General features: G+C 42.2%; 2 protein-coding genes across 6 annotated transcripts in view; one reads left to right on the top strand and one right to left on the bottom strand.

Moving 5' to 3' along the window:
* Positions 1-3,850, top strand: part of kcnab2a (potassium voltage-gated channel, shaker-related subfamily, beta member 2 a) — an 86,018-nt gene extending 82,168 nt beyond the window's left edge. For all 4 annotated transcript variants that reach the window (XM_034218985.1, XM_034218983.1, XM_034218984.1 and 1 more), the window contains one exon: positions 332-3,850. In XM_034218985.1, coding sequence (XP_034074876.1) covers positions 332-421 — 90 coding nt within the window. In that variant the 3' untranslated portion in view covers positions 422-3,850. The remainder of the gene's footprint in view (positions 1-331) is intronic.
* megf6b (multiple EGF-like-domains 6b) overlaps positions 3,838-19,318 on the bottom strand; it is a 54,124-nt gene continuing 38,643 nt past the window's right edge. For both annotated transcript variants that reach the window (XM_034218980.1, XM_034218981.1), the window contains 27 exons: positions 18,493-18,615; positions 17,793-17,960; positions 16,911-17,042; positions 16,657-16,785; positions 16,419-16,547; positions 15,888-16,022; positions 14,748-14,882; positions 14,520-14,645; positions 14,296-14,427; positions 13,767-13,895; positions 13,551-13,682; positions 12,899-13,027; positions 12,686-12,814; positions 12,270-12,398; positions 12,053-12,181; positions 10,245-10,373; positions 9,584-9,712; positions 8,958-9,086; positions 8,680-8,811; positions 8,446-8,574; positions 8,120-8,248; positions 7,240-7,368; positions 6,964-7,092; positions 6,278-6,406; positions 6,064-6,192; positions 5,014-5,142; positions 3,838-4,771 (listed from right to left, as the gene is read on the bottom strand). In XM_034218980.1, coding sequence (XP_034074871.1) covers positions 4,722-4,771; positions 5,014-5,142; positions 6,064-6,192; positions 6,278-6,406; positions 6,964-7,092; positions 7,240-7,368; positions 8,120-8,248; positions 8,446-8,574; positions 8,680-8,811; positions 8,958-9,086; positions 9,584-9,712; positions 10,245-10,373; positions 12,053-12,181; positions 12,270-12,398; positions 12,686-12,814; positions 12,899-13,027; positions 13,551-13,682; positions 13,767-13,895; positions 14,296-14,427; positions 14,520-14,645; positions 14,748-14,882; positions 15,888-16,022; positions 16,419-16,547; positions 16,657-16,785; positions 16,911-17,042; positions 17,793-17,960; positions 18,493-18,615 — 3,458 coding nt within the window. In that variant the 3' untranslated portion in view covers positions 3,838-4,721. The remainder of the gene's footprint in view (positions 4,772-5,013; positions 5,143-6,063; positions 6,193-6,277; positions 6,407-6,963; positions 7,093-7,239; positions 7,369-8,119; positions 8,249-8,445; positions 8,575-8,679; positions 8,812-8,957; positions 9,087-9,583; positions 9,713-10,244; positions 10,374-12,052; positions 12,182-12,269; positions 12,399-12,685; positions 12,815-12,898; positions 13,028-13,550; positions 13,683-13,766; positions 13,896-14,295; positions 14,428-14,519; positions 14,646-14,747; positions 14,883-15,887; positions 16,023-16,418; positions 16,548-16,656; positions 16,786-16,910; positions 17,043-17,792; positions 17,961-18,492; positions 18,616-19,318) is intronic.

Here is a 19,318-nt window from a genome sequence, read left to right as displayed (position 1 = left end):
ATTCTAGAGCATGCTGCTGTGTAATGAGTACTTTTACTGCGATAATTGAGGTACATTCTGCTGAGGTTCCTTAAACTCCAAATGTTTTATCCTTTTTCTAGTTTTTTGTTTTCTTTATTGGAAGTTACGATCTGGAAGTTGCAGTGGAATGGACAGCCCAATTTAGGCGGCAACTACAAGAAATGAAAGTCACCATTCAGTGCTATTAGAGGCTGTGACACGCAACTGCAGACGATTTCAGATGATTTTCTCTGTGAAACAATGTCCAACACCTCTGACAGTTCATTTTGCAAAATACATATATAACATTTGTGTCTATCCCCCGTTGCAGGTTCTTCCGAAGTTGTCAACGTCCATCACACACGAGGTGGACAGCATCCTGGGGAACAAGCCGTACAGTAAAAAGGACTACCGCTCCTAACGCGCAGTGCCCCCCCCCCCAGCGCCCCACCTTTGCCTGATCCTCTGTTTGCTTGAGCTTTTACTGAGTGAGACCCTGGCGCATGAGGCTGGCCACACCAAGGCCACCCAGGGCGCCTCTAGTGAGTTACAAGGATAAGATAAGAAAAGGGGGGGAGAATACTGTCACCTCCACAGGAAAGGAAGAAAGACAAAGTGGAGGTTAGGGATATGCGCTCATACTTAAATCAGTTATACATTCAATTCAGCTGAACGTATTTTAAAACCTTAAAGAAAAATACCTTTTAAAAAGAATTTAAAAAAGCACACGCTTGCTTGGCAGCCAGATTTGTCTTTCTTTTTTGTTCTAAAACTGAATGCAACTAAAAGGAAGATGAAGTTAATACGAATATACCAGAACTACTCTGTTGCACATGTACCATAGCCATGCATTTGTTCCTTGGACGTTCTGTTTACAAAACACCCGTGTACTGTACTGTACAAGTTGGTCAAGGTTACTCTGAAAAATCTTTTGTGTGTGTTGTCGACGTTGTCAGTGTACGAGCCTTCCCATGGGCTTTAACAATCAGCACTTTAGTATTGTCAGTATAGGTGTTGGAGGTGGAGGGATGTTCTAAGGAGGGGAGAGGATGCGTATAACAATAGTCTTATCTCAGAGCCATTGCACTATAGATTAATATCTCCTGATAATCCGCTCTCCTCCTCATCCTCCCTTTGTGTCTTTACTGTCGGTACGTCGGTCCAGCCCGATGCTCCGACTCTCCTGCTGTCTGAGTGTGTCGGCGGCGGCCTAGATGAGGAGGGGGAATGAGGCTCCTCCTCCGACTTTACCTGTGAAATGTCTGTGACGACGAGTCGGAGCACCTTGTCTGCCACTAAAGAAGAGATTAGCTTTTCATTCATCCCTATCAGTAGAAACTGCAGTCGCGTTAAATCGAATGCAGCGTCGTGCTTCACTGTGTCCTCTGGAATCTGTTCTCTGTTTTCAGGCTGAGGATTTACTGTGTAGGAAGTGGTCATATATCAGTGCTGGCTCCACATCTCATGGAAACTTCTCCTTGACCACATTTTGCTCAAGTTTTTTGCCTTATTTACAGTTTTATCAGACTCTGCTCTGGGCTTTGGCGTGTTAACAGCTGCCCTTTCGTGTCCCCAGTAAATACTGTACGCTGACTGGTGGTGGTGGCATTAGTTGGAGGCGGTGGTGGAGTGTCCGGTGAATCAGTGCGTGGCAGCAGCTCAGGGAACAGAGCAGGTGGTTTTAGACGTGTGTTGGCATGCACATGGTCAGGAGGTTGTATTTACTCGTCCGTCTTTCTTTCTCGTTCAGACACTAGGCAGGACCGGTGAAAATTTAGCGTGGCTTGATCCAAAGATCGTCTTCTTCTTCATCTCTCTTTGATGACACCCGAGGGTTTCACACTCACTTCCTGCAAGATTATAGAAGTCATCTTGGCGCATGTGCTGTCCAGCTTGTTATCTATCAACGGTATGGACTTGACTCCATATAAATATATATCTTTACTTGATCACACTGTTATACTACAGTAGTTAACAAATATGTCCTTCATATACAGAATGCATAAGTACAGCTAACTGCTTTAAGATTGGTAAGGTTTGTTTCAGGCAACATACAACCTGAGATGTGTCAGACATATTATTGCAGATTTTGACACGGCCCTATATCATTGTTTCTCCTTTGGGTGCTCTCTTACTGTGATTAAAGCACAAGTGGATAGCATGTTACATCCTCAAAGCATGACCCCTGTTCACCCAGCCTACAGCACCTACGGGACAAGTGAGGTGATGCTACTCCGCTTACTAAAGACGTGTAGGTAACAAATCTTAACTAACCGCTGATTAATATTGATTCTTAGCAGAAAAAATAAACACATGAAGAAAATGGTCATTTAAATGTAAATGATTACTTGAATGAAGTGGAAGTTATTGTGCAGGATTTGTGCGGACGAGGTCTGCTCCTCGAGTCCTCCTAGGTGATTTGCAGCAACAATGTGATGTCATGTCTCTGCTGTTGATCCTGTTTGTTTGTATGGGGGGGAGCAACTAAACGTATATCCCTTGCTTTAGCCTGTTGTATTAGTTGATCCCTGTATACGTTTGATTTGCTGTGTCTTGAGTGTTTTCTCAAAAGAGGGGAAAAAATAACTTTTAGTTAATTTAGTCTGTGGAGTTCCTGTGTCTTAGTACCTTTAACTGCAGGGAGTTGGGAGGACGTCCTGAGACTTCAAGTTCAGCATTATGAGAAATACGCTTATTTATGCTCTTACGGTCAAATAAAAAAATGTTGACACCATATTTATATCTGTCTGCTGAATATCCTCACAGCTAGCAGCAGGCTATATAGCTTAGCATTAAGTATGAAAACACAAACAGCTAGTCCGACCACCTCATCTACCTACCAGCTACTCTAAAGCTCAATAATCAACTTAACATATCTCATTTTAAAGGTAGGGGAAACCAACCTCAAAAACACCGCAATAAAATAGCAAAATGCTATATTTTACAGATTTAGCACAACATATCTTAACTACAACACTTGAGAGGAGCTGGTAGGCAGACTGGATACAGGCTATGCTAGCTGTATTTCCTGTTCCCAGTTCTTTATGCTAAGCTAAGTTTGCTGGCTGTAGCATCATATCTACTGTACAGATGTGTGATATCAGTTGACTCCAACTAACATAGAAAACCATTTAGTGCGTTTCCTAAAATGTCAAACTTTCCCTTTAAATGGTATCGCTGTGCATTTAGTTTGACCATCAGTGTTATTTCACATCGTGCTGACCTGCCCAACAAAGATCTCTTGGTGTAAAAGGTTTCTGCACATTGTAGAAATAACTCTTTAATGTTTAAGGCTAAAGTGTTGTTAGCTGGTGCCCTCGCCTGTGTAGGAGAAATTCATGCTTTAAGAGGTCCTAGTTTCTGCATATTTGCTGTTCTAACATTAATGACTAGATCAGAAATGAAACCAGCCACCCAGATGAACAGAGCTTATTTTACAGAAGGTTGTAGGTTATACAGAGAATATATTTTTTATGTTTTAGCCAGTAGAGAGAATCGGAAAACAGTTTTTTTTCATGATGCTGCATTTTTCCTATCAGTATTGTATTGGTTTAAGACTGACAAAAATAAGCAATTTCTTTGTGTTGTGTATGAGGAATGCTCTGAAGTGAATGCATTGTCGGACTGAATTCACTCTGAAAATGACGTAGTGAGAGCCTGGTATCTCCTGTACATAGTTTGACCTTTGTATATATTTCTGGTTGTGATCACCTCTGCCTTTTCTCTTTTCTTTTTTTTTCTTTTGCAGGCATTGCTATCTGCACTGTGCTTGAATTTGAATTTAGACAGGATGTACAGCTTCGATCTTCAATGAAAATGAAATAATGATAAAATAAGAATGGTAAACAAACATCTGTGTGTCTTTATTGGTGTAAAATATTCTGGGTGTGAATTTGGTAAAGCTGCAAAGTCACTTTTATCCATTGGAAACCAAACAATGCATTTTTAACTTGCGGTATATTTAATTGTATTATACAACTGTGAGAAATATAAATATGAAGCAATTTATACACAACATCAAATATTTAGACTTAACACCAAATAAGGTGCATATAAATGTGTAATCCTTAGTGACTCTGTAAAATTCCAGCATGTGTCAAGGCATATTTAGGAATGTGCTCCCTTTTGATATTAAACGGTAAAGGTCTGAATATCAATATAGTCTTTGTTGCACTGTAGCAACATAGCACCATTGGACTGAGGTTATACTTCATATTGTATAGATTAAAACACAACATCATAGTAGTGGTATGTCATAACATCTTAAACTGCCTCAGGTTGCATCATATCCAGCAATCTCCTTAAAAAATTATATTTTATACACAGTACCTGCAAAAGGTATTTCAAGGACAACATATAAACACAAAATACCAAAAGTGCAGTAAATGCAACCATAATCTCCTGTCACGGCACCCTACGGATAAAGTCATTGAGGATTTTAATCCTGAAGACTAAAAGTGTGTTCGTTCCACTTTGACCTCAAGAACATTCACACAGTACCTCTGTGGCAGGTCAGGCTGACAGCTCAAAGGACACTTTGGCACCCAAAAAAAAATCATCCAGCTCGGGTCCAAACAGGAAACTGCAGTTCTCATCAGAGTCTATTTCCCTGTAGGCCTTCCAGCTGCCTACTACAACTTCCTGTCACAAGTCTCCACTCACTCGAGTCACTTCAGTAAAACATGGTCGATCTGTCCTCGTTGTAGTCTTGCAGTCAGGTGCTATAACGAGTGTTCGTGCTGCGTGTCTCCTCCGTAGGTTGGAGGTCCACCTGAGGAAACGCACACATTCATATTTGATCAGAACAAACACGACAAAGTGCAGCGCTGCAGGAACGTATCGCTGTCAGCACTTTAGTTATTTACTCTTATTTCACCAAGTCAGCTAAATGTCACTTCTGCCCTGCCTCATGGGTCAGCAAAGCACTTGCCGTCAATGTGGATGCAATGGAGAGTACAATAACAGATAAGACAGCAGGAGTGTGTCAGTCCGGATGGTTAGTCATTATCCTACCTTCTCGACAGGACAGCCCAATCCAGCCGTGCAGGCAGGAGCAGCGGCCGCTACGCCGGTCGCACTGCGAGCTGTTGTGACACTCACAGGTCTCTGCACAGTCAGGCCCGTAGTGGTTCGCTCTGCAGTCTGACACAAGACGTTAACACACAGCTTAATACAAATACACAAAGGTAGATGTCATAATGTTTGATTTTTTGGGAAATAATAATTTTCCCTCTCCAGAAGAAGGAGGAGAATATTGACAACGGTTTCAAACTACTGTTATGGTAAATGGAGTGTACTTATATAGTGTTTCCGACCCCTCAAAGTGCTTTACATACTACGAGTCATTCACACCTCATTAACACAGAGCAGTACCACTTGCTCTAGGGAAGCTAACATTATTCATACATATTCACACACAGTTGCCTATGCCATCAGGAGCATCTAAGGATCTTGCCCAAGGTTACATTAACATGTTGACTGCACGGGCTGAAATTAAACCCACAACCTTCTGGATCAAAGACCGCACTCCCTCGCAGCCACAGTTTTATCCTTTAAAATGGTTGGCCAAACACCAGCCTATGCTAAAGAACAGATGATTAAATGCATTGCTTTTCTCCAATACAACATGCTTTATTAACCCACCTCTTTCAAACTCATTAATGGATAACTGACTCATTTCAAAGTCAATCTAAGGTTAGCCTTAACAAAAATGTATTTTAACCAAATGTTATCTTTTTACACAAAATGAATCCTATGTCTTTGATACCAGAGAAACACACCTAAAAAGGTATAATTCCTGGGTTAACATCCTCCAAGATTGAACTATAAAATTAACAAGCAAAAAAAATAAGATACTTTGTTCTTAACAACCGATTCTCCCCCTGGTCTAAATTAATCAAGGTGTTTGGTTTAACCGCATGTTTTGGTTTACTTGCACTGCTATATAGTTTGAATTGAGATTTTCCTACAGGATATCCTTTTTAGTTAGATTCTGTATTTCACTACCATTTGATTAAACGATAATTATGTCTAAAAAAAAACAGAACATTGCTAGAACATTACCGATGTCACATCTGAGTCCGGTCCTCCCGGAGGAGCAGAGGCATCTTCCTGTCACGTGATCACAGGGAGCGTCGTCTTCACAGTCGCACAGCTTGGCACAGCCAGGACCGTACGTCCCCTGCTCACACACTGAGGAACAGACAGAGGACATTAGGCTGAGAATTCCCCTCGATCCTGGTATTATTCTGTGGTGATCAGCTGTGATGTGACTTACCTCTGTGACAGCGAGCTCCGCGGGATCCTGCAGGACAGATGCAGTGTCCCGACGCCGGGTGACAGGAGGCTCCGTTCACACAGTCACACTGCAGCTGACACAGAGGGCCGTGGAGACCGGGAGGACAGGCTGAGGGCGAGGGATTGGCAGGATATGATTTCAGGACGACCTTTATGGTTTTAATTGTTCCTATTGGATTAATAATTTAGTGTAAAATAGGGTTCCCACACTTTCATAAACATACCATTTAAGGACTTACCATGCCAATGTAAGGACATAGTATAGTTTAGGACACTGACCAAGGTTAATCACTGTTATAAGACTGAGACCATTTATATTTAGAACTAACTGAATTTACCCAAGTACACAGACAATAATTAAAAAGAAAGAGATTGAAAATGTTTAAATTAAATGAAAAAAACAAAGTGTGCATTTGTTGTTTAAGTGAACAGCATGACAGGGGAATAATTGACCCCAAAAAACAAAACACTGCCAACTCTCATTGTGATAAAGGAAATGCCTCCTGAAGTAACTGTAATTAACAGCAGTAAAGGTCTATGCATTCCTTCGCTATAGACAACTCTTACAATTTACAAATATTGGTATCAGTTAACAGTGTTGTTCTTTATAAAACATTAATGATGCTTGTGTTTCTCTTTGTGTGTGTTTTTCCCTTCAGTTCTCACCGTGTTCACACAGAGGTCCATAGTAGCCCGGACCACATTGACACATCCCTGTCACTTTGTCACAAGTAGCTTTATTTTGACAGTCACATTTCAGCTGGCAGTTGGCACCAAATCTGCCCGCAGGACATTCTGGGAAGCAAAAACACAAGGACACATAAGAAAAAGAAACAAAATGACTTTACATTAGTGACATATTTTGGATTGAGCATGCTAGAACAAATCATAAATGACATCCATGAGACCCAGACACAAGAAATATAGTAGTGTGTGTGTCACCTTTATCACAGTTAGAGCCAGTCCAGCCCAGGCCGCAGGTACAGTTTCCGGTCACAGAGTCACACACCCCACCGTTGCTACAGTTACATCGTTGGACACAGTCCAATCCAAACCAGCCTGGCGGGCAGCCTGAGGGAGGAAACACACCGTCAAACTAAACCGCAGAACACATCTGGCTTTCTTATCAAAACAGACAACTCAAAACAAGTTCAGAATATTTGTTTTCCCTCACTAAAAATACTTCCTGTTGTTGTCAGTAACTTTAACTGTACCAGCACATGCCAGAAGATTGTTTTCTTCAGAAGGAGCCATTTGCTGCTATTCATTTTTGTACAGTAAGACTTGTACATCCATCACAGTGAACATAGAGAGTCGGTGACACTAATGGAAACCTGCACAGGGGAGTCTAGACTTTTAAATGATCAGAAGGCTTATCATCTTAGAGATCTGAGGTCGTTTAGAGGTCAACAGGACAGAGATAAACCAGAGGTGACAGAGATATGACTGATGATGTTTGAAGCCAATTCTAAAGTTCCTAAGTTATACAATTAGTCAGCTTTGTTTCCTCACTATAGTTCAACTATTTATTTTTTCTTATATTTGTAAAAGATTATTTTCCTCCAACTTGAAAATAAGCAGGAAAAACTGGTAACAAAAGACGAATCAAACCATTAATCCGCTCAATCATATCTCTAAGCTTTAACCCCACCATTATTCAGGTGCAGGTTATTGCATATGTGTGCACTGACTGAAGTTGTAAGTAGTTAACCTGTTTCCTACAAAATGTGTAATTGATCCTGCTTCAGAAAAGCTTACTTTCTACATGGCTAACTGTAAAGACAACACAAAATAAATCAAAATGTAAATATTGAGTGCTCACCTTGTCCACAGTCGTCTCCTCTGCGCCCGGGGGTGCACTCACAGCGTCCGGTGAGCGGGTCACTCTGAGCTCCGACTCCACACAGCGCCACCCGAGTGCAGTCCACTCCGTAACGCCCCGCTGGACACGCTGTCAGCACCAAGACAACACAGACACTGGTCATCCCATACTATCATTATTAGATTACCTTTAATACTCTTTAATGATCGGTCAATGACAGAATTGTACAGTCTGTTCTTTTTTTATATTCTATAGATAAATAATAAAAATACATTTCTAACAATAATTGGTTGCATATTTTGTATTTAAGTTACAGATGGACTCACTGATGTTGCAGCGTGCGCCTATAAACCCTGCTGGACATTCACAGGCTCCAGTGGAAGGAATGCATCTCCCTGCGTTTTCACACTGGCACTCGCTCCCACAGTTTGGACCATAACGACCCTTTCCACAAACTGAAAATTACATTAAAACAGCAGAGAATATGTAGTTTTAAAAGGCTTTTACTCCAGTATAATATGATATATGTTTAAGAGGTATAAATATGCTGTTTTACGTACTTTGGTCACATTTGGGGCCATGGAAACCTGGAGCGCAGTAACACAGGCCGGACACCGGGTGGCAGAGCTGGTTCGTCTCCGAGCACTGACAGACCTGGTTACAGTTCTGTGCAAATGTTCCTGGAAGACAAGCTGAGGGAGGAACGTACAGGTTAGTTAGAGATGTTCTAGCTTTCTCATGCTTCAACAATGTGTCATTTAAAGCATAACGCAAGACTGAGTTAATAAAAGCATCTTCATTTTGTCCCGGAGGCAGACGTCGGTCCTGCAGCACTCACTCTGCTCACAGCCGTTTCCTGTGAATCCAGGAGGACAGCCGCAGTCTCCAGAGACGTGATGGCAGGATGTGCCCTGAGCACAGGTGCAGTGCTGCATGCAACCCTTTCCATACGCGCCCGGCAAACACGCTGAGAGGAAACAAAGTGGAAACAAAATGAAATAATTGCAGCTGTAACTGGGAGACATTTTGCACATTTTCATTTGCAAAGGATGCTGCTTGTAGATATCTACCACTCTATTTGTCATATATGTCAACTGAAAATGATTTATAAGTTTGTATACATTTTTACTCATAGGAAGTGTAAAGATCCCTGACAAACATAAGCCAGGTAAAATGTCATAAAGGAAAAACAGTTTTATTTATATAGCCCAATTATAAACCTGCTTCAGACCTTTAAAACCTGAGCAATATGTTAACACACTTTCTGCTTAGACTATGAAATATGTGGGCAACTGAGACAGGATCACTCTTCCCACCCAGACAGAAATGAAATAGTGTCAGTAAACAGGAAGTAGCAATAGCTGAAGTACAACTTGGACAAAACATTTCAAAATCAAGTAAACTCCAACACCTCCACCAAAGTGGTTGTGAGTGCCCCACAGTGTCATGAGGTCAGGTCTGTACCTTTGTCACAGAGCCTTCCTCTCCACCCTGGTGGACACAGACACTCTCCAGAGACGTGATGACATGACGCTCCGTGCACACACTGACATCTCTCCTCACATCCGGCACCAAACAACCCTGCTTCACATGCTGAGCAGAAAAGGTGCAAAATAGAGGTTATAATTAACTAAACAACTTAATTCAGGCAAGTTAGTTTAAGGTTGGATATCCAACATACATTCACTCTATGACTGACTGATGTGTAGTGAATTTTACTGACATTTTTGATAGAAGATCTTTGTTTAAAATCCAAGTGTTTTCAATTATGAGCTATAAAAAAAAACTGAAATGTTCTGTTATTGTAATAATTTTGTAAGATCAAATCAAAACACATCATTATTTAAAAAAAACTGAAATGTTCTGTTATTGTAATAATTTTGTAAGATCAAATCAAAACACATCATTATTTAAAAAAAGCTGTGCCACATACAGTAGGACACATTTTGTATTTTATATATCCTAAAAGTAATTTATTGATGTGGTTAAGAGCGAGGGCTCTGATACTATCCCCTGACTGCTTTCAGTGAAACTGAGGAAGATCACCAAACTCAATGTCCGTCAAAAATCCAACCTAGAACTAACTTCACCACAGTGTTTTGCTCTGGTTGTGCAGCACACTCACCTTTCTCACAGCGCTCTCCGACCCAGCCGGCGCTGCAGCTGCACTCTCCGCTCTGTCTGTCACACTGGCCGCTGTTCTCACACTCACACTGCTGCTGGCAGTCCGCCCCGAACCGGCTTGACACACACTCTGTGCAAACACACAGCAGGGTGCAGGAGCAGAAAACAAAAGTGAGACAAGAGAAAGAAAATAAACAGATGATGATCTCTTCATGCCCCTGACGCAAATAAAAACAAAAATCTCCACAGAAAAACACAACTGATTTAGATTTGTCTTGTTTTTTTGATAGCATGAAAAGACAGCTGCACTTCGTTATGCAACCCTGTCTTGCAGAATGACAATAAATGGTCCTTAAATCCCTGAATGATATGCAGTCATATTTCTGCTGAGCGCTGCAACATGTTTAGTTTTTTCCGATAATTTACAGTTAAACAAAGTATGGAGTTGGCAATCATAGGTAGTAGCCGCAGAGTTTGAGGGTAAAAGCATTCCAGCTACAGGATTAGAGGTTTCCTGAGCATGAAGGGGGGACTGGGCCTGGCACGGCCCGACAGGGAAAGGTTGTAACAGGCACAGAGGGAGGATAGAGTGTGATGAGGAGCTCGGAGGGAGAAGGAGCTGGAATGTCATCACTGGGTCGACGGAGACTTTTACAGCGCAGACTCGTCTGTGGTGCAGAAACTAACTCTGCCAGCGAATAGCCAGATTGTAGGCACAAACAAATGAACTAAGACAGCGGATTGAATTTCCTGAGCACAGTAGAACAGTGTTTTAAATATTTACTTCAGGGCTCAGGTAATTTTTCAGCATTTCTGTCCAGATTAACCAACATCATTATTGCTTTGCAAGACAAGGCTGAATTCAGAAAGTTTGTAGAGCTCAGCCAAAAAACGTTCACTATAGAAAAGCCTCAGATTAACATTGATCAATGTTTATACATAAGGGTGTATTCGTTTTCTCATTTTGGATCAGCTTTGAAACGTTTGTCGTGTTTACAGTGTGATGAGTTAAAGATGTTGGTCTGTTTGCTGATTGGTTGGTTGAACTTCTGCTCAGATGTCATTGGCAGTTGGATTAAGCCATTTACATTTGTTTAAAAACTGATGTGACATGGTTTGGAGTGGACTTACATTTGTAAATTGTCTAATAACATATAACATACCACACTAAATCTAAAAATAAATTGAATGGCATACTATACCATGACTTTATTTAATTTATACTACTCTTTGGCATACTATAAAGACCTATGGCTAACTACACTATATGAGTGTTTTTAAATTACTTTTTATTCTGCCTGAAACGCTCCCAAATCACTAAATCCACCAATGAAATCCAATTATTTCGCAAGCATGTTATTATTGTTATAACTTTTTATGTAAAACTTGTTGCAGTGGTAAAGTAGAACCTGACAAGGCAAGACACACAAGCCTGTATTTAACACATTTCCAGGTTATATGGAAGTGAAAACTAAGGCAATTTAAACAGACATCAGTTGAATCAGCTTTGACTTTCAGTTGCACACAGTTTTCCAGTGTGTCTAGGTGTTCACTTTTGGTTATAACTCCAAATAAAAACCTTGAGAAAGTAAAGATGTTGGCATACATACAACCTGCTTCTCGCCAAGGCTTTGCCATAGCAATGTTAGCCTGAGTACATTATATTATATATTATAAATGACGGCCAAATATACAAAAATAAAACCAGAGTTGTAAAAAAAAGAGAATTTTCCTAACAATGATCCATCTGAAGGTGGTTTTGTGGTCACACATAAGGAGACTCTTACTCACAGCTTCTCTGAGTCTTACCAAGTTCACAGGCTGTGCCCGTCCATCCGCGGGAACACGTGCATTTTCCGTTGGTTTTGTCACAGGTCGCTCCGTTCTGACACAAGCAGCGCTGCCGACAATCTGCCCCGTAAAACCCTGCAGGGCATTCTGGGAGGAAAACGCACAGAGAAGACCATCTTGAATGTATTCACCTGTCATAAAGATGATTACTTTGCCCTGTGTTGTGTTCACTCACCTTCAGTGCAGTTGGGCCCGGTCCAACCGGCCGTGCACACACACTGCCCGCTGGCCGGGTGACAGATGCCATGGTTACGGCAGCTGCAGGTTTGGTTACATCCTTCCCCATAGAAACCGGTGGGGCACGCTGCCAGGAGAGGGGCAAACAATATGATTACCTCCTGATGAACTTTGCTGATCAAAAGTGAAATTTCCAGTGTCTGGTAATTGATACAGGCCATAGCATGGGGAGCAGCGAGGCGGTGCTTTCTCATGTGTGACTGGGCTGAGTTTTCCCAAATAACTCTGAAACCAAGCGTGTTTTTGTTCCACTGTGAGTCAGCGCTACAAAGATGTTCTCGGTGCCTTGATGCTGCTACACGAATGTCCACCAACACATCAACGTTTAACTTTCTTTGGGCAGCTGTAACTTACTCAGGTTGCAGAAAGAACCGATCCAGCCAGCGGGACAGGAACGAACTCCGCTGACGTGGTCACAGCTTCCTCCATTAAGACACAAACATTTCTCCTGGCAGTCCAGTCCGTAGAAACCCTGAGGACATGCTGAAACACACACAGATGGGAACGCTGTTACTGACATGTATACATATTAAGTAGGTGAATTTGTGATGTTGTGCAAACTCTTACCCTTTTCACAGAAGCTTCCAGTCCATCCCACCTGGCAGGTACACGCTCCACTCACATGGTCGCACAACGCCTTGTTGTCACACTGACACCGATGGCGACAACCAAGACCAAACATACTGGATGGGCACTCTGAGGGAATAACATACGACTTAGAGTCACAGACTAGAGATCTGTAGCTTCAAATAACTTAGAAAAAGTTAAGCTCTTAGATTTAAAAAAGGAGTGGATGTAGTCATTGAAGCGTGCCCCATGGTCTATAAATCCAAATAAAGTATTCTGATTGATTATTCTGAACTACGTTTTTGAATCCTTGAGTTTGAAAAGAGGGCCACCAGTTTTTCCCAGGATTGTTTTTATTTTTTAACAAACTGGAAGAACCAAAACACCCAAAGCTGTGCTCATTGTATTAACAAAGTCTCAGACCTTCATCTCAGACTGAAAGATCATTAAAGTGAAGATAAGCGACTGTCAGAGTGCAGGATTTCCCATTATTTTTCATATCTATATGACTTTCTGGTGTGCAATTACTTTATAGTCGTTTTTATACAAACAAACACTTGACATAATGCCATGATCATTACATCGCCATCATAACATATCATGAGAGATGAACACTGTGGTCGTTTAAATGTGTTAACACATAGCTACATACTCTGGTGGCAGTGTGCTCCTGTGTATCCGGCCTCACAGTTGCACTGGCCCGTCGCAGCGTCACAGCTGCCGTCTCCGTTCCTGCAGTCACATGTTTCTGCACAGTCTGCGCCCCAGTGCCCTGCATCACACGCTGCCACAGAAACACCACATACGAGTGAGAGGGACATCTTTTACTGTTGAATACAAAAGTGTGTGCAGAATTTGAAAAAGTTACCTTTCCTGCAGTTGTGTCCGGTCCAGCCAGGAGCGCAGGTACACCGCCCGCTCACCGGATCACAGCGAGCATTGTTCTCACACACACACTTCATCTGGCATCCTTGACCAAAACGTAACCTAGGGCACGCTGAACATGGAAAAACAAAATCGAAAGATTAGTCTTGATGGTTTACATTGAGATTAATCTACCAGAACTTCACAGAAATGCACGAAGGCACAGCAAGTTCCCATGACTGGCTTGGTCCTGAGGTTCAGCCGTCAAATTAGGCTTTAAGAGCCAGTTGGTTGTTTGAAATGGAATAGCATTTGTTCTTCCCAGTGAATTATGTCTGAGGTTTTTCAGGCTGAAGGATTGTAACTAACAACCTCAGAGAAAAACTATTCCTCTGCCTTCTGACATGTTGCTCTATTTCTTGTCCAAACCGCACCACAGAATGATTTCCATACTCCAAAGCTCTGCCATCCTGCTCTGCTGGTTTAATGCATGTTGCTGTGGAAAACAAAAAAGGCCCACTGCGGATACTCACAGTTCTGGCAGAATTTGCCCATGAACCCCGGGGCACAGTTACAGGACCCGTTGTGTTTGTCACACACGCCTCCATTCTCGCAAAGTGGGCAAGTTTCCGTGCAGCCTGGACCCCAGAAACCCTCCGCACACACTGTGAAAAAGAATAAATGATTAGAAATGATGTTACATGAAATCGGTGTGTTAATTAAACTCAGCTGTTAGAAAAAATCCCTTTGCACTCACAGTTCTCACAGTGCTTTCCTGACGTCCCCGCAGGACACTTGCATTGTCCCGTCACTTTGTCACATGGGGCGCCAGTGCAGGTACAGGGATGCACGCAGCCTGTCCCAAACGTCCCCTCTGGACAGTCTGACACAGGACACACTTGTCACAACACGGGAGGACAAAACAAACAGGAAACAAATGTACCTTAAAGTGTGTGAAGAGTGTCTCCTCTGTAGAGCCACATACCCTGATCACAGTTCTCTCCATGACGACCAGGAGGGCATTTTCGTTGGCACTCTCCAGTCACATGATCACATGACACTTCTGGCGGACAGACGCACTTCTTTTCACAGCTGGCTCCGTAAGTACCTGGGTTGCATTCTGAAGAAAGAAGAGGGTGCTTACTTATCATGTTGAGACAACAGAAATACAAGAAAAATGGAAATCATCCTACTCTCCTTTAAGTGTATTCATCTTTTTGTTCTCTTTAACAGGGCTTGAAGCAGCTGCTGGAGTCCTATTGTTCTTTATGTCATAATTTATTTTCTCATATTTATGTATACGTGCCGCTAAAAAAAGCCAAACTAGAAATGGCATGTTTGCTGCAAATTCCACCTGCTACTCAGACACATAACATTACACTCATTGACCCCAAGTGGGCACTGTAAGTATAAAGTATAGGTGTTTACCAGCGTCCACACGGCAGCGTGCGTTGAAGCTTGCCGGTGGGCGTGTCTGAAGCTCGACCAACAACCAATCACATGAATCTCCCGCCCCGGATACACAAGCACACGGTTTGATTAGCTAGAGCTTGTACTGGCATATGATTTGATTGGCTGACGCTTCCGTCGAAGCTTGAAAAGTTTAACTTTTCTCAACTTTTGAAGCGAGTAACGGAGACAAAGCGAAGCGACGGAACCACGATGCAGTTCGGCAAAGCGTGACGTTACCCCATTCAAAGTGAATGGGAAGCAGCGTTGAAGCTTCAACGCACGCCGCCGTGTGGACGGAAATGGAAATGGCTTGGAAATGGCTTTGACTAGAGAAAAAGTTGATACATTTCTCAAAAGAGTTGGTTCTCCTCAACGGACTCATACTGTACAATTGTTATGATTTTGAATCTCTTTATGGATTAAATCAAAAAGTCAATGGACTTGGCTGCACCTCACTCCTCGTTGATTGATGTGCCCCCTCTTTAACATCAATTATGTGGGTTTTGTCCTTTTGTTTGCTTCCTTGTGTTTTTTGTACAAACTTTTGCACAGACTTATTCAAAGAAGTTCTAATAAAATCTGTCATCTGTAAAAACACGTACATACACCTCAGAGCAGATTAAACCCGCAGTAAATGTTGATCTGTTGATGACCGTTGTCACAGTGTGCTCACCTTCCTTGCAGGTATTTCCTTGGTAACCAGGTTTACAGGCACAGGTGCCATGGCGACGGTGACACTCCAGAGTGTTTTTCACGACGCAGTGACACTCCTCCGAGCAGCCGGCACCGAAAGTCCACTTAGGACAAGCTGAACGAGAAAAGACACGGAAGATAACACAGGGATGACATCTGACTGCTCTTAACAAATCCCTGCTACCCTCCATTGGCTCCCTGTTAAAATTGATTTAAAGAGTTTATTGATCAAGTTTAAAAAAATGTCTACCAAAATCAATGACACAAGTACATTTTTAAGGAATTGCTGTAGGATAGGATCTTATTTTGTCATGTTTTATTTATTTTACTGTTTTATTTTACAGCCACAATACACATACAGTATATTGTGGTATCATTCGGTTTTAATTCATGTTTACACGCTTGTTTTATGATAAAATTCACAATGAGCGTGTCAAATAATGCTTTTATAATCTGGTGTTCCTGACATGAGACTTCAGAGGTGAGGTAATGTTAGGACAGAGGAACTTACGGAGGTGGCAGAAGCGTCCGTAGAGTCCAGGATCACACAGACAGGCGCCGTAGGTCCGGTGGCAGCGCCCGTTATTGGCACAATTACACTTTTTATTACACTGCTTCCCATAGAGGCCCTTAGGACAGCCTGCACACAGGAAACAACACATAGAAGACTTCAAATAACGACCTCTTGTTGTGGAAATATTTCACTGAAGATGTTGATACTTTTGCCTGGGACAACGGGGGGGACTCACCATCCTGGCACACGTCTCCACTGACCCCGGGCGGACAGCGGCAGCTGCCACCGACTGGATCACAGCTGGCACCATTCTTACACTTACAGGGGAAGGAGCAGTTCTTACCAAAATATCCTTCTGGACAGGCTGTGAGAATAATAAAAAGGGTCCATTACTGCTAATCTGTCAAACCTGACTTCATCATTTGATACAGTAGTGTGAGTGTACACATGTGTTTCAGGAGTCTCTGTTTATGTTGAGCCAATCCTCACTCTGGTTGCAGACGATGCCTGTCCATCCATCAGGGCAGTCACAGCCATTTTTCCATGGGTTACATTTCCCTCCACTAGAACAGTCATCACATGTCAAACTGCAGTCATTGCCGAATGTGTCATCCAAACAAACTGAAAACAAAAGAACAATGGATGAATTCACACTGATTCTAACCATGAACATGAAATTACAGTGAAGTATTTATCTTATTATTTTAATAATATTTAGACTTTAATCATGGCTTTTAATGATCACTCACACTAGTTTAGAAACTGTCTACGACCTATTTGGGCAGAAAATGTTCTCATTGGATGTCTGACGTTATGAATATGTCAAGGTTGGCAGAGATTTCTATCTAAAGTTACAGTGAAGTTAGGGGGAGCATTGCTTACCACACATTGGATAGGATAAAGGTTAATGGTTACTTGCAGTAACAATAAAAAGTAACACCCACAAACTGACGTCAGACCACACATTTATTTGAATGGACAACCTTTTGATCACAGTCAAATATTTGTCAGGTGAAAAAATGTAACCCTAAATTAGTTTTGCAGGCGTCTCTCCTGACAACTTTTAGTCACAGAAAATGTTCTGCTCCTGTCAAAAGAGTTCAATTTTGGGCGACAGAAAACAGAGCCTATGACTTCCTGGCTGTCACAGGCTGCCAGGCCTCAGCCTCAGTCCTGCTAAAGACACTGCGGTGTTACAGTAAGAGGCGACAGTCTGAGAGCACATTAATGAAGCCGCACCATGTGGTCTGCTCCCACCTGGAGTAATGAGCCTGTCAGACAGCTTCACCTCCCAGGAGTCTCGCTCAGGAAATCAGACACAGGTTCCTCTTTATTGTCATGATTGGTTAGTGGCTTTCAAGGGATACTCACCAAACTTCTCTGCCAGGTTACTCTCAGCCCTCAGCTCGCCCTCGTCGTCTTCATAGTCGTCGTACCGCTCCAGGGGCTGGTTGTAGTCCTGCATCAAGAGCAAGGGGCGAATCAAAGGCAACTCCATGGCACCTCCGCTGGACAAAGCTTCGATTGCATCTTCTAGTGCTGCAGGAGATAAACAGGAAGAGAGCCAATTACAGACACTACAAAACAATTTTTAAAAAAAAGGTGTACAGAAATTCACCACTTTGATGAGAGACCTTTGAATTTTCTTGCAACAAGTATAATAGTATGCAAAGTAAATATTTAATTTCTAAGCTTGACTTGATAATGACCTTAATGCAACCTTGATGCAAGAATTTAAAGTGCTCATAACTGAATGTTTAGCACCTTGTTTGTATATTTTCTTTTAGTATTCAGAAAAATATAGATTTAACGATATAACATTTATTTTTTTATTACAAGTTATTCATATCTATTACATATATTAGAGACATTTTCTCCAAAAAAGGTAGTTCAACTTCACGTAAATCTCCCAGCTCTTTTCAAATAGCTCTAACCAAACAGACTGTACAAAAAGCACAATTGTAGCCTACACAGGATGTTGTTTGCAGTGTGACAGTTTGCCAGGTATCCTGTTGGCATGTATGTGGTGTGGTTCCCAATTGGCCAATCTCTCTATAATGTTGATACTCACGGATGCAGGACAGCCGGTCCTCGTCCAGACGGAAACCCCGGCGGCAGAAACACTGGAAGGAGCCGGCGCTGTTCTGGCACGTGTGATCACAACCGCCATTAACAGCCAGACACTCGTCTACATCTAAACAACACAGACACAACACAGACTCAAAAAATGTTGCTTCACGAGAAGTTCAGAGTGGCCAAGGCAACTTTAACAGAGCAGCCCTCGCTTTACATGTTAAACTTAAACAAAGACAACACTGAGCTTTTTGTTTTGACGTCTTAAGAGTTAAACGGAAACTGTCACACACTCAACAGAGTCTCAGATATATACAAAATATGTCTCTGAGGTGTTTGGCTCGAAATACCAAACAGATCATGCATTGCAGCATCCCATAATCCCCTCTGTTTCAGCCCTGTTTCAAAAGTGCTGATTCTCTGTCTGTTACTTTAGATGAAAATAAGGAGCCCCTCCCCACGCCCCTCTGAGAGATATTCGGTTAAAAATAACACAATGGTGCTCTAGGAGGAGATTCAGGTGATAAGGAGGGTTTCCGTTAGCCGGTAATTACCGGGTTTTAGCTGGTAACATTTATTAAAAACCGGTAAATTCAAAACCTGCCGGTCAAAATGTCTGGTAATAATTAGGGATGCTCCGATCGATGGGCCGCCGGTCATTATCAGCCGATATTCACTCTTAATAGTTTGATCGGTGCTCTCTATAAAGGCCGATCAGGAGAGCTGGATCTGATCGATATGGACATAAACGCGAGTGAAGTACCGGACGCGAGAGAGAGATCAGAGATCTGATCAGCTGCTGAGTCTGATGGAGACAAGCAGCG

The sequence above is a fragment of the Gymnodraco acuticeps genome, unplaced genomic scaffold (assembly GCF_902827175.1).
Source record: "Gymnodraco acuticeps unplaced genomic scaffold, fGymAcu1.1, whole genome shotgun sequence".
NCBI lineage: Eukaryota > Metazoa > Chordata > Actinopteri > Perciformes > Bathydraconidae > Gymnodraco > Gymnodraco acuticeps.
This window is presented reverse-complemented; position numbering and strand designations above follow the sequence as displayed.